General features: G+C 41.0%; 1 protein-coding gene across 1 annotated transcript in view; it reads left to right on the top strand.

The window, feature by feature from the left end:
- Positions 1 to 17,465, top strand: part of TBC1D19 (TBC1 domain family member 19) — a 63,555-nt gene that overhangs the window by 36,966 nt on the left and 9,124 nt on the right. Inside the window, exons 14-19 of the mRNA XM_035112914.2 lie at positions 5,697 to 5,781; positions 8,886 to 8,930; positions 10,341 to 10,373; positions 11,915 to 12,024; positions 13,418 to 13,509; positions 15,861 to 15,976. Coding sequence (XP_034968805.2) covers positions 5,697 to 5,781; positions 8,886 to 8,930; positions 10,341 to 10,373; positions 11,915 to 12,024; positions 13,418 to 13,509; positions 15,861 to 15,976 — 481 coding nt within the window. The remainder of the gene's footprint in view (positions 1 to 5,696; positions 5,782 to 8,885; positions 8,931 to 10,340; positions 10,374 to 11,914; positions 12,025 to 13,417; positions 13,510 to 15,860; positions 15,977 to 17,465) is intronic.

Raw genomic sequence — 17,465 nt, 5'->3', positions numbered from 1 at the left:
AATTTCCCAGTAAGCCTTAACCTTACTAGAAAACCATGACATATAATAAAAAGAACAGCTAGCTAGCCTATTAAGAGCAACTGCGGAGAGATATTGAAAGATATTGGGGCTACATTCTGCATGCTGGAAGCATGTACTCATTGGAGTCCTATGGGACTTGCAGGAGAAGTAGTATTGTTGATCATGATTTATATAGAGATCTACAGATATATGTGGTGCTTCACAGAATGACATGAGAAAAAAGGGGGAGTACACTCCCCCAAGGACCTTGCAGCCTAGATTTTTCACTGATGGCAGAATAAACAGAAAGAGGGAGCGGAAATGGGAGGGTAAAAAAAAAAAAGTGATCAAATCCAGTTAGATGTGCTAAAGCCATGTTTCAACTGGAGATGAAGATTAAAAGGCAAAGAAAAGGTGAGTTTTGAGGAAAGTGTGAGATAAGAGTTTTGGGAGCAGCTCCCAGAAAGAAATGCTAGTTTAACAGGTAAATACCACTTAAATATACCGGTAATAGTATTAAGCAGTTTCTTGTCCTAAAGCTCTGCACAGGAAATGTTGTATTCTTATATTTATACAATACTGTTTCCGACCTTGAACGCTTAGGATGAGGAAGTGCTAGTCTGAAGTAAACAAGCACCTGTAATTTATTACCTTTGCTTCTAGTAAAGGAGAGCCAACTAACTTGTATGGAATTGCATATATTGCTTCTTTTCAGTCTACTTAAATGGAAGCTTATTACATTTGCAAATTTCCTAATGTGTATTTGATTGCAGTGTCTACATAAATGTCATGGGGGAAGCTTCACATTTTCGTGGCACTTTCAACTCAATTAGTCACAGCTGTTAGGGTGGGCTTGTCATTTTGTCGATTATAGCTACATAAAACAATCTGAAATCTACTGGTGGCTGAATATATCCCTCCTTAGAGGACAGACTGATTTGTTTAGTCCTCTGAATGCAAGAAATTAACAAAAATTAGGGCTCCTGTTTTTTTGTGTGATATGTACGGTGCTGTTTTTTTAAATACAGTATTAAAAATGTACAGCAGAATTTATACCTCCCTATCCATCTTTCCTAGTAATACTAATGTACTAATTGAAAGCTCACGATTTGAGCACGAGTCCTTATCTAGTCAAAGCAGCAGCACCTATATCAAGTATTAGCAGGTTCAGGGGAAGCCTGCAGTTTGCAGAAGTACAAAAAAAGTTAGTTAAAAACAACCTTAATGTGGGGAAGAATCTCAAAAATAGCCCAGTATGTCCCCATATAGATGTTTTGATCATGTGCCAAAAAAATACAGCAAAAGCACTTCTCTAAATGTCTATTAACAGGGAGTATCAAAGTGCAGGTACCACAACACTAAAAGACTGATTTCAACAGGTCCCAAGCTGTTACCAGTTTTATATACCTACAGTAACGTTACTGTTGGTATGTGGGTGGTGCTGTGGTCCAAACCACTGAGCCTCTTGGGCTTGCCGATAGGAAGGTCAGCGGTTCGAATCCCCACGACGGGGTGAGCTCCCGTTGCTCTGTCCCAGCTCCTGCCAACCTAGCAGTTCGAAAGCACGCCAGTGCAAGTAGATAAATAGGTACCACTGCAGCAGGAAGGTAAATGGCATTTCCGTGCACTCTGGTTTCCGTCAAGGTGTTCTGGTTCTGTTGCGCCAGAAACAGCTTAGTCATGCTGGCACATGTCCCGGAAAGCTGTCTGTGGACAAATGCTGGCTCCCTCGGCCTGAAAGCGAGATGAGCGCTGCAACCGCAGTCTCCTTTGACTGGACTTCACCGTCCAGGAGTCCTTTACCTTTTTTTTAACTGGAACTTGGCTTGGTAGCAAACTGGCAACCAGTGAATATCTATGAACAGAGGTGATACATGGTGACAGAATCCAACAGCCGTCAGCACCTGTATTCTGCAAAAAAAAATGCAGTTTCCGGGTCAAGTGGAAGGGAAGCCCAGCACAGAGTGCATGGCAGTAATCCAATCTTGAAGTCAGCAATGCCTAAACTGCTGTGGTCAAGTTATCCTGGTTTGTAGCGGTTGTACCCAGTGCAGCTGGTAAAAGGCACTTCAAGCCAGTGAGGCTGGCTATGCCCCCAGTGACAAAGGTGGACCCAGAAGTACCCCCATACTCTGGACCTGCTATTTCAGGGGAAGTGCGGCCCAGTCCTGGGCAGACAAAATTAATCCAAAAATCTGTTTCATAATCAAAAGGAGCTTCCGGACTGGCAGCAGGTATAATGAAAAATATTTTCCAGTCAGTGGTCACTTGACAGTTTTGACGGATGGGAGTCTCAAACGCCACTTTCTGAATCAGTTAGCTCTGAAATGCTAACGACAGTGTGAACTCATCTCTGTCAGAGTAAATCTGATGTCATTCAAAGTCCTGGGGATAAATATAGATAAGTCACTTACCCGTAAATTGCTCTCTGTCGGGCAGTACTAAGTTATCATTTTACAAAAATGGTGTGTGTCCCTGTTCATCTAATTAATCAACGAAAACACTGACCAGTGCAGAGAACAAATGAATGGACAGGAAATGAACAGAATTAAACTTTCTTGTAGGTGTCATTCCTATACCTTATAGCAGGCAGCTGTCTAAGAGTAAAAACTCATATTAGAAAACTGGGGCTCTAACTGCATATGCCTTGTGGGCACTTAGGATAGAGAGTCATTTGGTGGGAGAGGTTGCTGAATGCTTCTCCCCCACCCAAATTCCCCTGGAAATGTTACTCTATCCTTGGAGACATGTTGTTTTTTACTCTTTTTTGTAACGTCCTAGTGGAATTTTCAGGGAACTAATGGCTGGCACAGCAAGTACAGTCGTACCTTGGTTCTCGAACGCCTTGTGACTCGAACGTTTTGGCTCCCGAACACCGCAAACCCGGTAGTGAGTGTTCAGTTTGTGAACGTTCTTTGGAACCTGAAAGTCCTACGCGGCTTCCGATTGAGTGCAGGAAGCTCCTGCAGCCAATCAGAACCCGTGATTTGGTTTTCGAACGTTTTCCGAAGTCAAACGGACTTCCGGGACGGATTCCGCTCAAGAACCAAGGTACGAATGTACCTTCCTCCTACCTACATGATTCTCCTTTGCAAATCTGTTTCCCACATTCACCTTAACCCTCAGAGGACACGTGTTTAATGTATAAGTTCTGTTGGGAGCAACACCTTTGGGGAGAATGAAGAGACTTGTTTTCCCCATCTCATTTTGGCTAAATACAGACATTTGTGGTACTATGGCATTAGGTTTGATTCAGCACGAACACCTTGATAACTATACAAATATAATGAAGTGTGTGCGTGTTTTAGCCGCAAAGGAAGCACCCCCAGTTTTCTTAATGTCTCATTACAGATGTTTCTCTGTGTCTCATACAAGCAAATGCAGTGATGAGAATGGGGAGAATGGATTGCATGTGACGTCTGGACTGATCAAGTCATATCCTCCCCAGCTTCTTTAAAACTAAGTCATTGCTTAGCCAGGAGGGGGGTAGCCTTGCACTGCTGACTGTTGTTCAGATTCATTCATTTATTTATTTATAGGGGCCATCAGGCTATCACAAAGCAAGGGAGTTATATATCAATGTAAAACCTAACAGCCAATAGCAATGGACACAAACCCAAATTAAACACAAACTTCACATTTTGAATTTCCTTGGTGAACTGCAGTATTCTCTGATGGGTCCCTATCTGAACAAGTGCTAACATAAAATGAAATTTACACAAAACATAAATAAAGTGACGTAAAGCCTGAATATTCTTGTTTAAAGAGTTACAGTGTTCTTGCTAAAGAGCTGTTATTGAATTGGCAGGTCTTTGTTGCTTGCCCAGGCCTTTTCTGCCCAGGGATGGGTCATCTCAGCTTTGCTTATTGCTAGAAATATAAGGCTTTCGCTGTTCTTAGGGAAGGCTGAGAATGTAAATGGCAGGAAACAGGACAGGAAGCAAAAGTGTGTGGATCTGCATTCTGAACAACAGCCAGAACTTCACTTTTCTCTTTGTATTCACCCCAGTTGTTATAAATTATCTTTTAATTTTTTCCATTTATTAGTACTTTGTTGAGTGTACTATGTTTTGACAGTTTAGATAGGATCAAAAGCTGGTAATGAATAGTGTTGGTTGTGAAGTGTGTGTTTAAGATAAAGGCCCTTTGTCATCTGGAAAAATGTTAATCTGCAAAATAGTAAGCAGCTCAAGGAGGTAAAAACCAGAAAATTATTATGTCCTCTGTCAGAAGTGCAGACATTTTCCTAAGACATTTTTACCTTTGACAAATGTAATTTTCGAAAGGCTGCATTTACAAAAATATTGAACAGAAAGGAGCTGTCTGAGTGGATGATGCACAGTGAGAGATTGCCATGGCATTGAAAGCATTCTAGGTAGAATCCAGATCCATACACTTTTGCAAAATTAAATGTAATGCAAGAGATCCATGATCAGATTTCCCAGTTTCCTGGTTTTCTTAAAAGCAGCTAACAAGGAACCTCAAATTGCAGAAGGTTTTTTTAAAATATTTTCCATCCATGTCTCTGTCTGTCTGTCTGTCTCTCCCTCTCCCTCCCCCCCAAATCTGTTATTTGTCCAGCTGGGGAAAACACAGGTGAAACAGAATTACATTTCCATGAGTGCTTCCATCTCTTCAAAATCTAAACAAAAGAACTGGTCTTTTAGACAACTAATGCAATTTTGAGGAGGAAACACAGTTTATCTTGCCTTCATTCTACCTAGAATGCCATGGCAATATTTCACTGTACATCATCCACTCCTTTTTGTTTAATATTTTTGTAAACACAGCCTTTTGATAATTATATTTGTCAAAAGCAAAAATGTCTTGCGAAAATGTCTGCACTTCTGACAGAGGACATAATAATTTTCTGGCTTTTACCTCCTTGAGCAGCTTGCTATTTTGCAGATTAACATTTTTTCAGATGACAAAGGGCCTTTATCTTAAACACACACTAGTTCACAACCAACACTATTCATTACCAGCTTTTGATCCTATCTAAACTGTCAAAACATAGTACACCCAACAAAGTACTAATAAATAGGAAAAATTAAAAGCTAATTCATAACAACTGGGGTGAATACAAAGGGAAAAGTGAAGTTCTGGCTGTTGTTCAGAATGAAGGCAAGATAAACTGTTTCCTCCTCAAACTTGCATTAGTTGTCTAAAAGACCAGTTCTTTTGTTTAGATTTTGAAGAGATGGAAGCAGTCCTGGAAATGTAATTCTGTTTTCCCCTGTGTTTTCCCCAGCTGGACTAATAGCAGGTGTGTGTGTGTGTGTGTGTGTGTGTGTGTGAGAGAGAGAGAGAGAGAGAGAGAGAGAGAGAGAGAGAGATGGTGTGGATGGAAAATATTAATCCTTCTTCTGCAATCTGAGGTTCCCTGTTAGCTGCTTTTAAGAAAACCAGGAAACTGGGCGATCTGATCATGGATCGCTTGCATTACATTTAATTTTGCTGTAAAAGTAAAGACAAATCTATTGTCTGAATTGTTCTGAATTGACGAGACAATTTGCATGTTATAGAGAAACTCAAGGATTTAACTCACCTTTCTCAACCTGAGAGGATGAAGAGGCTAAGCTAGTGAATTTATTTGCCTCTATTTTTATTTTGCAGGAAATGGCAGTTTAATGTCAAACTTCAAGGTGATTTTATTCATTGAACAGTTTCTGATATTCCTTTTGTTGCTTTTACAGGTATTACTTTGTTTTTCACGAGACACTTCAGTGTTGGAACACTTTGCGTACAATAGCGCTACTCCACCCAAGTCATACGTTCGAGGTAAAGAAACAAATATTTATTGATGGTAATTGTAAAAGATTATTGTTGGTGACCAGCCTTTGATTTCCGCTGGTGATCGTCACAGCTGAGCAGGATTCAAAACCCGATTTCTCTGGTCCAGGTCTTAAGACTACAATGCAAACTGTATTTGTGGTTCACAACAAATAACCTACTTTTGTGCTTCCTGCAAAAACAGGTGGATTTTTTTTAATTGGCTTTTTTGTTGCGGGGGTTGAGCACTTGGCAGTGTACAAAATGTAGCCGGTGGGCTACATTCGGGGTGGAGAGTCTGACAAAGAGCAGAACTAGACGTTATGTGTAGTTCTGTGTTTCTTTTTTCGGGTTTTCCCTCCTTCTATATACTGAGGCTGCAATTTGAAGCTGAAGACCAGGGGAAGAGGGTCATTCTAATCTTTCCCTCTTGCAGTGCTTTTCTCCTGACGATCTCACCCACTGATACTGTTATCCCTGCGGAGGAAAAAATAACATGTACTCATACTTTTTTTGAGGGTGATTGTAAAGGCAGCTGGCTGTGTGTTTGTGCTTTCTTTTCAGTTGCCTATATGTGAGGCAGTTCAATACTTTAAACAGCTGTACTGTATACTGTAATAGGATTTCTCTCCCCGCCATCAAAGTAGGAAGTCTACAAATGTATATTTCCTGGCCAACAGAAGGCTTGTGACTTTGTGCCCAACTGTTCCTGCATTTTAAAAATGCTAATTATGTTTTATAATGCAGCTTAAAAAAAATTCCTACAGGATTCAATGTTGCGTATTGGATTTTCACTGCTAAACATTCTGCACATGAACAGTATTTATGAAAGATTGATTGATTGAATTTATATACTGCCCTATACCCGGATGTCTTGGGGCAGTTCACAGAAAAGATGAAAAGAGATCAAAAGCAGAACTAGAGAGCATTTTCGTCTACCATAAAACCTAAGGCTCTAAAACCAACCATGACTGTTGTCCTTTACATTCTCTCTAGATCACATCATGTGTCCCTGCTTAACTTCAGATAAAGAAAATGACCCTATTTTAAAATTCATGTAAAGGTAAAAGGACCATTAGGTCCAGTCATGACCGACTCTGGGGTTGCAGCGCTCATCTCGCGTTATTGGCCGAGGGAGCCAGCATACAGCTTCCAAGTCATGTGGCCAGCATGACTAAGCCGCTTCTGGCAAACCAGAGCAGCACACGGGAAACACCGTTTACCTTCTCGCTGTAGCGGTACCTATTTATCTACTTGCACTTTGACGTGCAATTCATGTAGTCATATGCTAAAACAGCAGTTTCACTCAAATAATATTTCTGCTCTCTAGGTTTAAATAATGGGTTTGATCCTCTCAAAGCAAAGCACTTTTTAAGTCCTGCTAATTTCTTTTAAGCCTTACTGATACCAGGCAGAAGGGGGGTGGGGGGGGAGGGAATGACGCTTTACTTTGTCATGGAAATCTGTCTGTCTTCACAGAAAGTGAAGGCAGGAAGGCAGTTTTGTATTGTGTTGGGTAGAACAGCCTAAGATCCTCTTCTCCTTCCAGTAGAAGGTCTCAGCTTATCCTCCCCCCCCCCCTTAAGCATGGTGTGCTCTGTTCCCCTTGATGCCCTGAGAGGAAAAGTGGTGGCCCTTTAACTGAATGGGCAGCAGAGTTTTCACCACTTTTTACTCCCTTCCTTTCCTCTGCCTGATGTGACCCAGGGCATAAATGATCAGGACCTCACACTTCCTTTCCCTGTCATAACAGCTGCATGGAACTTTAATTTGACCAGGGAAGTGGCGTTGCAGAGAGGGCTTAGTTCTTTTCTTCTTAGCCCTGATATATGGCCTTTTCCTTCAGAAGCTCATTTGGGCGAAGAGGGGAATGGAGGCAGGTTTGGGTCCCGTATCTCCGCGCCGCCCAGGAGAGAGCATGCCAGAAGGAGTCAGATTGTCCCTTCACTTGACGATGAGCAACGGCAGGTTCAAATCCTGAGCTGCAAAGGAAATGTGATGGGAAAGATCCGTGATTAGGATTTCCCAGAGACATTTTTACTCCAAAGTTGTTGCATCAGCTGCTAATTTAACTGAGATAGTGGGAGGGAGGTTTAACTCCTTTCCCATCTCCGAAATAGATATGAAGTAGGATAATTACAGCAGGGAAATGACATAGAAAGAAAGGGTTAAGCACCCAGTGATAGTTTGCCAGTCAAACTACCAGTCTCACACGACTGTTTTAAATTAAATCTACCTACCTATTGTGGGACACAGGTGGCGCTGTGGGTTAAACCACTGAGCCTAGGGCTTGCCGATCAGAAGGTTGGCGGTTCGAATCCCTGCAATGGGTTGAGCTCCTGTTGCTCAGTCCCAGCTCCTGCCAATCTAGCAGTTCGAAACCATGTCAAAGTGCAAGTAGATAAATAGTTACCGCTCTGGCGGGAAGGTAAACGGCGTTTCCGTGTGCTGCTCTGGTTCGCCAGAAGCGGCTTTGTCATGCTGGCCACATGACCTGGAAGCTGCATGCCGGCTCCCTTGGCCAATAACGCGAGATGAGTACCGCAACCCCAGAGTCGGTCACAACTGGACCTAATGGTCAGGGGTCCCTTTACCTTTTACCTACCTATGAGAGAACCGAACCATCGATCACATCTGCTTTGGTGCTCAGTATTTGAACTGTTGTTGCTAAATGGCAAGTGACGTGAGAAACCCATTCACTCACTTGTTCTGTGAGCTGCCCTGAGACCTCCAGGTATAGGGCGGTATATAAAATCAATCAATCAATCAATCAATCCTGTCCAACTTGCTTGTCTGCGTGTGAAGTCAGAAATGGAGAGCAGGATTGTTCCCCCAAAATTCATATTAAGAAATCCAATAGGTGGCTATTACAAATTTGAGTAAGACATGTTTCACATATTTGCATAGATCTCATTCATTGTTCTTTTAGAAGATTGTTTTGTAGATTGGTCTGTTTTACAGCTCTGTAGCATTATACCATAATCATTCCTAACCTCCCACTGCCGTTTCACTTTCTTAACTGTATCAGATCTACATTTTCAGTTTGGAAAAGTCTGTGTTCTCTTCCTGTATGTCTGTTACTTACTCTTTTCCATTGACTGTTCTTTTCACAGGGAAACTTGGCATGGAAGAATATGCTGTCTTTTATCCACCAAACGGTAAAGCAGTTATACTGTTGCCTCCTCTAGTGGGGAAAGGAGAAACTGCAGTAATTTCTAAGACCACGAATTCTCCTGAATTATGTAACAGACAACAACAGACGCAACAGGGTTTGACAGGAAGGGGTTTCCCTCTTTTCTTAGAGAGTTGACAATGTTTTATCATGTTCTTGGCCACTGTTTGGGCATGCTTAATCCCACCGTTGTCTTTGGCTGAGCATATTTTGCATATGCTGTAGTACAATTTTTACAGCACGAGCTGGCCTTTCTGCCACTGGCTCATGGTCTGGAGTTGGAAGTCTGTGGAAGTGGGCTTGCTTAACCATTTCCCAACTCCCCATGCAATTTGCATTAGTAGCAGGTCAGTTGCACAGTTTGCAAACAGGGCCACCCGTATTTGAGGGACTGGAATATGGCAGCTCTGCGCTAAGACCTTCTAGCGATGGTGCTGCACCAGAGGGAGAAGAGGTGTCTTTGCAAGACAGTATAATGCAATCCAAGACAAATAGCACCAACACTTCCTTAGAACTCCTTCACAGTTGAACTGTCATGAGTGGCTCCACTTCTGAGGTTTTGGTAGGGAACCAGGCAGAGGGCTTTCTCGGCAGTAGCGCCCTCCCTGTGGAATGCCCTCCCATAAGATGTGAGGCAGATAAAGAATTACACCACTTCTAGAATACATCTGAAGGCAACCCTGTTCAGAGAAGTTTCTAATGTCTGACATTTTATTATTTTTTATATTTTGCTGGAAGCCGCCCAGAGTGGCTGGGGAAACCCAGACAGATGGGCGGAGTATAAACAATAAAATTATTATTACAGTATTATTGTTATTATTATTCCTCCCAATCACAGTGGGAAGTGCAAGACAAAGAGAGAACACTGTGTGTCTGCATGTGCAGCAAGTGTGTGCGGTGAACATATATGTACAATGAATGTGTGCACATTGTTGGCATGCAGGTCTTAGAGGGGTGGCTAACTTTGCATTTGGCCGTGGGCTCAAAAAAAAAAAGAGCCATCAACTCTGAACTAAATGAAGCCTGCAGAATTTCTGACCCTTACACTGAACGTAGCTCACCTACCATCAGTTGGGCTTGTTACACCTTCTGTTTTTGGCATTTGAAGAAGGGGATTTTATTGACCCACTGGTTAGCAATCATAAATCAGAGGTGGACTGCATTCTGCTTGCTGGGTGATCCTGATCTCCAGTTTCCAGCAGAGCAGTTATTAGTTCAGTCTCTAGAGTTAAAGATGTGCTTATGCATATGAAAAGAATCAAGTTCTGAAATATTTTGTGGAATTCTCCCTGGGTATACCGGTACTTTTGTCTGGGGATTTCCCCCCTACAAAGCATAAAGAACTGTGGAACGATGAACAATCCTCACAGTAAACTGGAACATCTCTGTTTTGCAGGTGTAATCCCTTTCCATGGCTTTTCGATGTACGGTAAGTGATTCTTCAATACTAGCACTGGAGCTACAAATGGAAGTTTGTTTAATTGAATAAGTAAGTCAGTTTATATTGTTGCAATATAATATCTGTCTGTGCTTATCACACACAGGAAAAAGAGTCTTCTTCCACATTCTGCCCCTGCCCTGGAGGCTAATTATGATTTTTAATTATTTTTTCTATTGCTGCTGTTCTTGTTATTATTAATTAAATGTTAATCACTTTATTTTGCCCAGGATAACTCAAAGCAACCTACAACCAACCAAGTAACCAACCAAACACCCCCCCCCACATAGATACATTTAAACTAAGGTTAAAAAAATACACTAAAAACACCCCACCCACTTCTAAAAGGCCACAGATATGACAAACCTAGACAGCATCTTAAAAAGCAGAGACATCACCTTGCTGGCAAAGGTTCGTATAGTTAAAGCTATGGTTTTCCCAGTAGTGATGTATGGAAGTGAGAGCTGGACCATAAAGAAGGCTGATCGCCAAAGAATTGATGCTTTTGAATTATGGTGCTGGAGGAGACTCTTGAGAGTCCCATGGACAGCAAGAAGATCAAACCTATCCATTCTGAAGGAAATCAGCCCTGAGTGCTCACTGGAAGGACAGATCCTGAAGCTGAGGCTCCAAGACTTTGGCCACCTCATGAGAAGAGAAGACTCCCTGGAAAAGACCCTGATGTTGGGAAAGATGGAGGGCACAAGGAGAAGGGGATGGCAGAGGACGAGATGGTTGGACAGTGTTCTCGAAGCTACGAACATGAGTTTGACCAAACTGCGGGAGGCAGTGGAAGACAGGAGTGCCTGGCATGCTCTGGTCCATGGGGTCATGAAGAGTCGGACACGACTAAACGACTAAACAACAACAAGTTAGAGGCCAAAGTCCTAGTTGTAGAGGAAAGTTTGTGTCTGGTGCGTACAGAGATCTTATGACGGTGCCAGGCGAGCCTCCCTGGAGAGAACAGTCCACAAACGGAGCCACCGCAGAAAAGGCCATTCTTGTGTTGCCACCCTCAGGATCTTTCATGGAAGGGAGCACACAAAGAAGGGCCTCAGGTGATGATCACAGGGCCTGGGGTGGTTCATATTTTGCAACCAGCCTGGGGTTGCATGGAAGTCCCCATCCATGGATAGTACCGGTATTTATGTGGCTACTGCAGTTTCTTCACAGGCTAGCAGTTTACAAAAATTAAAATACAAACTTTGAATGTGCAACCCATGCGTTGGTCCTTCAAGCAAATCTGTCTCAGCTGTCAGACTGGCATTCCCAAAGTAATCACATGTTTAAAGTGGCTCGTTGTTACTCCACTTGTCAATAAAAAAGCAATATTTGAATGACTGTTAAGGAAGAGAGAGAGAAAACGACACAATTATTCCATAGCTACGGCTGCATTAACATACGTATTGTTCTAATTTCTACCTCCACCAAGAACTGGTGTTCATTCATAATATGCAGATTTTGTTTGACATGCATCTTGTTATTTTAACAAGTAGTGGTGGTGAGATAACAAATGTCTTTTATCCTTTCAGTTGCTCCGCTTTGTTTCCTGTATAACGAACCTTCCAAGCTGTACCAGATGTTTCGCGAAATATACGTGCGCTATTTCTTCCGACTTCATTCCATCTCTTCTCACCCGTCCGTAAGTTTGCTTTGAACAAATCTGAACATGCAAAATGCAACAAACTAAAATATGCCTGTCTCTTTTTACCGTGCCTGTTCCAAAAACTCAGGACTGCTGTCTATGCAAACCTTCGATTTGTTTGACTTGTACAAAAATATTTTAAAATGTAGACCTCTGCGTTGATAAACTATCTTGCGTATTTCATATACAAGAACATACTAGACAGCTTTATACTGTCAGATTATTGGCCTGTTTCATAGGGATCATAGAATTGGAAGGGGCCCTGAGAATCATCTAGTCCAGCTCCCTGCAATGAAGGAACCTGCAGGTGTCCCTTTTAGGGATCGAACCTGCAACCTTGGTGAAAACCACGCTCTATCCAACTGAGCTACAGAAGCAACAATTTAAAGAAGGCATCCCCAAACTGCGGCCCTCCAGATGTTTTGGCATACAACTCTCATGATCCCTAGCTAATAGGACCAGTGGTCGGGGAAGGTGGGAATTGTAGTCCAAAACATCTGGAGGGCCGAAGTTTGGGGATGCCTGATCTAAAGCCTCAGCTGGATGTCTTTTTCAATCCTGCTGAGATTCTTTAACTAGAGATCTGGAGTTTGTACGTGGAACGTTTTAATAATAATAATAATCATCATCATAAACAACAACAACAACAACAATTTATTATTTATACCCCGCCCATCTGGCTGGGTTTCCCCAGCCACTCTGGGCGGCTTCCAGCAGAATATTAAAATACAGTGGTACCTCGGGTCCATGAATAACCATAGTTTAGAGGTCCCGGACCCTAAGGAAGTCAGACTATCCTCCTCCAGGCCCAGGGCCTTTTCAGTGATGGCTCCGACCTGGTGGAATGCTCTATCCCCTGAGACCAGGGCCCTACAGGATTTAACCTCCTTCCGCAGGGCCTGTAAGACAGAGCTATTCCTCCTGGCCTTCAATTTAAATTTAGCCTGATCTTTTATAACCCCTTCACTTCCCCCCTCCCCTTTTTATGAAGATTATCCACTCTGGGACCCCACAGCTCACTCTCCCCTGGCCTCCTCACTTATTATTATTATTATTATTATTATTATTATTATTATTATTATTGTTGTTGTCGGCCTTAAATTCCAGTTTGTTGCCCTTCATTACATGTATCCAGGAAAGAAACTGTTGTCTATGTCTGCAACCAACAATGTTTTAATGTGAAAAAGTCCACAACCTCACTTTATCAAATCTTACTATACTACTTTACTATACTACATATACTACTGTATATGTTTTCAATCTATGCATGAACTACATTGGATATTTTTTCACTATTTACATTTAAAACTCACTAGTAGTAAGAGGTACACTTGTTGTATAGTTGTGCTTTTTAAAAAAAGGGAATTATTGTACTCTTTCTTTTTTAAAGGGCATTGTATCATTATGTTTGCTGTTTGAAACCCTTCTCCAAACCCATCTACCACAGCTGTTTTATCACCTCCGAGAAATTGGAGCACAACCGTAAGTATTTTCCTTTATATGTAAAAACTGACACCATCGTCATCATTGTATTTGCATGCCACATTTCTGTAGCTAAAACCATGCTCAAGGCAGAGTACAACATGAAAAGGTTTACTAAATTATGAAAACAGTGGTACCTTGGTTCTCAAACTTAATCCGTTCCAGAAGTCCGTTCCAAAACCAAAACGTTCCAAAACCAAGGTGCACTTTCCCATAGAAAATAATGCAAAATGGATTAATCCGTTCCAGACTTTTAAAAACAACCCCTAAAACATCAGTTTAACATGAATTTTACTAATGAGACCATTGATCCATAAAATGAAAGCAATAATCAATGTGCTGTACTATAAAATAAATAAGACAGTATTATAGATGATAAAAATTAAAATTATTATTATTTTCTTACCTGCACTGATGATAGTTATTGTTTGGATGGGGGACTTTTATCCATTTCCGCAGTCACACTATCAATCAATCAGTAGCTGAACTGGGTTCCACACAGTCACCAAAACAAATTAACCGAAAGCCTCAGAAACAAAAAACGCAAAATAAATAGCAAAAACAAAAGCACTAAATATAAGCTCCAAATATCACCTCACAACACTGCAATCGGAAACAGAAGGCTTCAATTAAAATGGGGGGACACAAATTACAGTGCAACAGTTAAAAACGGAAACGGAAGGTTTCAATTCCAATGGAGGACACAAATTAGCAGTGCAAGAGTAGAAACAGAAGCTTAGGACTCAAAACGGGGCACATTCGACTTTCGAAGCAAAGTTTGCAAACCGGAACACTGACTAAGCTGTTCGAAAACCGAGGTACCACTGTATCACATAAGTAGTCATAAACAATAAATAAAACACATAAAAAGTACAAAACCAAACTGAACAATTTCCACGTCAATCATAAAAAGTTATAAAGATGAAAAAATAGTAGCAAGAAAAGTCCCCAAGAAAACTGCCTAAACAATATCCCAGCCCAAGAGTCTGTTCAGGCCAGGTGGGAAAAGGCTTGCATGCTCTCCCAGGACTCATGGATGGTCGTGAGACATATTGAAATTTTAAACGTCCATAAAAGTAAATACTTTATATTCTGACACCAACATGGGAAAACTCTCATTTAGTGACTTTATACTCCTGTAGCAATTTAGCTGAGATCAAACCTCAGATCCCGAATGCCAAAAACCCAGAAGTAAATGCTCCGGTTTTTGAACGTTTTTCAGAAGCCCAACATCCGACGCTTTTGCTTGAGTGCAGGAAGCTCCTGCAACCAATCGGAAGCCATGCCTCGGTTGTCAAACATTTCAGAAGCCAAACAGATTACGTTCGACAACCGAGGTTTGACTGTATTCGGAATATCCTAAAAATGATCATTCCTCCCTTATTTAGGAGACCACTGTAAGCAGGTGAAAACATTAGCAGGATTCTAATAACACTTGAAATGTAACAAACACTATGAACAGATACAAAATATATATATTGTGAAATAATACGCAGTTGAAAACGTTGACAATAGGAGCCAGGGAGGGGATGGTGGGAAGTCTCGAGATTCAGAGAAATCTCTTTATATGGATATGTATTTGGTATTGTTGTAACTTTACTTTACACTTGTAAAATCAAATAAAAACGATTTACCATATTTTTCCGTGTATAACACACCCCTGTGTATAAGACACCCCCTATTTTGGGGGACTCAAAATTAAGAAATTGGGGGAAGATTGCCCACATGTATAAGACTACCCCCTCTTTTTAACATTATTTTTTAGTAAACAAAACCTAATTGTATACACGGAAAAGTACAGTATATCATTCCTCCCAGCGGTGTCTAACTTGTTGGGATCCACTAATGGATCAGAGTATAATGAGGGTAGGAACACCAGAAATATCACAATTCAAAAAAAGCTAAAAAATTAAGAAGCGGGTTCCGAAACATGTTTTTTAGGTTAGAAATGTTTTTTCAGGTCTGAAAAAGTTAAAGACTCCTGCTTCAAGGTACAATCAAAAGTCAAGGTTGACATCTTTGCTTACCTGCGTGGAGACACATAACATTTGCTGTTACCCTAAGGAGAATGCATTTACAATTGATGCTAAACAGTACTTTCTTTTTTGATTTTGAGTATTGAAATACTGTTACGATCAAGAACCAGATAGCAAATAGATTCTGAATTAGTGAACTGAGTGTATCATGCCAGATTTAGCATTAAGAAGAATTACTTTCTTTAGCTGGCTTTGGCTTTAGCTGCGCTCTTTTCCGTTTAAGGCTCAGAAAGCAGATAAGCACATCTAAGTCAAAAGGCAAATCCACTGTGATTGTATGGGGAAATATAATAGTTTTTTTTTTCCTACTCGTAGTCTAAGGATATCATTTAAATGGATGGTGCGAGCATTCTCCGGCTACTTAGCTACGGATCAGCTTCTGCTTTTGTGGGACAGAGTCCTGGGATACAACTCTCTGGAAATTCTTGCTGGTAATGAAAACATATTTTGTTGATGGTATTGACATTCTCCCTTTTTAAAGAAGAATGATATCAACACAAGAGGCTTCAGTTTCCTCGTGTGCAATTGCATGGTTTCAGTAGCTATTCATGGTGTGACCTCCAACTCAGTGTCTTAAAACTTAGAATTTTGGAAACTGAGAGTGGCTGGGACTTTGTCCTGGTCACTCACTTCTGCTGTTCCGAGAACTGGCTTAGCTAAGATTAAAGAGTCAAGAAAGATATTCACCCAAATTTATGCATAAACTATTGGCATTAATTTCTTGCTGGTATACGAGGAACAATCTCTTCAGTTATAATCCTTTGAGTTCCCATTGATTTAATTAGAAGTTTATCGCTCCCAGGGATACTAAGGATAGTGCGTCGACATGGATGGGTTGCACCCAAATTAGGAAAGGAAATGGTTCAGCATGTTATTCTTTGAAGGAGAACTATCTGAAAATGATTTACAGAGGGTATCTAACTCTGAATAGAGTTGCTAAAATGTATACCGTAAGTGTGAATCGGATAAGTGCTGGAGATACAATGAGGCTGAGGGCATGTTTTACCATATGTGGTGGAGTTGTCAAAGGGTAAAAGAGTATTGGGAAATAATTTATAATGAACTGAAAAAAAATGTTTAAAAGTACCTTTCCCAAAAAAACAGAATCTTTTTTGTTGGGGATAAATCAGATGGAAATTCCCAGGTGTCAAAAAAGACTATTTATGCTATGCTACTACTGCGGCCTGTGTTTCATCAGCCTAAAAAATGGAAAAACGAGCGAGATCCCAACCAAAGAATGGCAACTTAAACTGATGGAATATGCGTAGCTTGGAGATTTAACATATGGAATAAGAGAACAAGAAGAACATACTTTTAAAGAAGTTTGGAAAATGTTTATTGAATATATGGGTGAAAACTGTATACATTTAAAAACGCTGGCAGCATTAAGCTAAATTCAACAGTGTAGATAAGTTTTGATGGATGTAATAATGGAATATTGAATGGTTTAGTTTATGTAAAGTATACAGGGATTTATCGTATGTTAAATTGAACCATGGAAAGAGAAGAAGGGAAGTCATTGATTTAAGGTTGTTTAAATGAATACTCCAAAATGTAAAATAGAAAAACTTTATAAAAATTGTGTGTGTGTGTATGAAAGGAGTTGGTTCATACAAAACTCCTGGTGCATAACCTTATTGGATCACAGCTGCCAACACTGCCACACCCCGTTCCTGATCTACCTAGCGTTCCAATATTATATCCGGTACTTGTAGACACAATCTGCATGCTTGTTATCCTCAAAGTTGAGCTGGTGGTACTATTGCACTTACACACAGAAAGTGTGTGCCAGTGTTACAGCCACAGGTGTGGATACTGGGCTGGCTCAGAGCCCATCACGATATGCCCATATAGACCTTTGCCCCCTCCATGCAAGCAGCTTTCCTCCGAAAGGAGAGGACATATCTTGCGAATGGGGTC

Source organism: Zootoca vivipara, chromosome 9, assembly GCF_963506605.1.
Source record: "Zootoca vivipara chromosome 9, rZooViv1.1, whole genome shotgun sequence".
NCBI lineage: Eukaryota > Metazoa > Chordata > Lepidosauria > Squamata > Lacertidae > Zootoca > Zootoca vivipara.
This window is presented reverse-complemented; position numbering and strand designations above follow the sequence as displayed.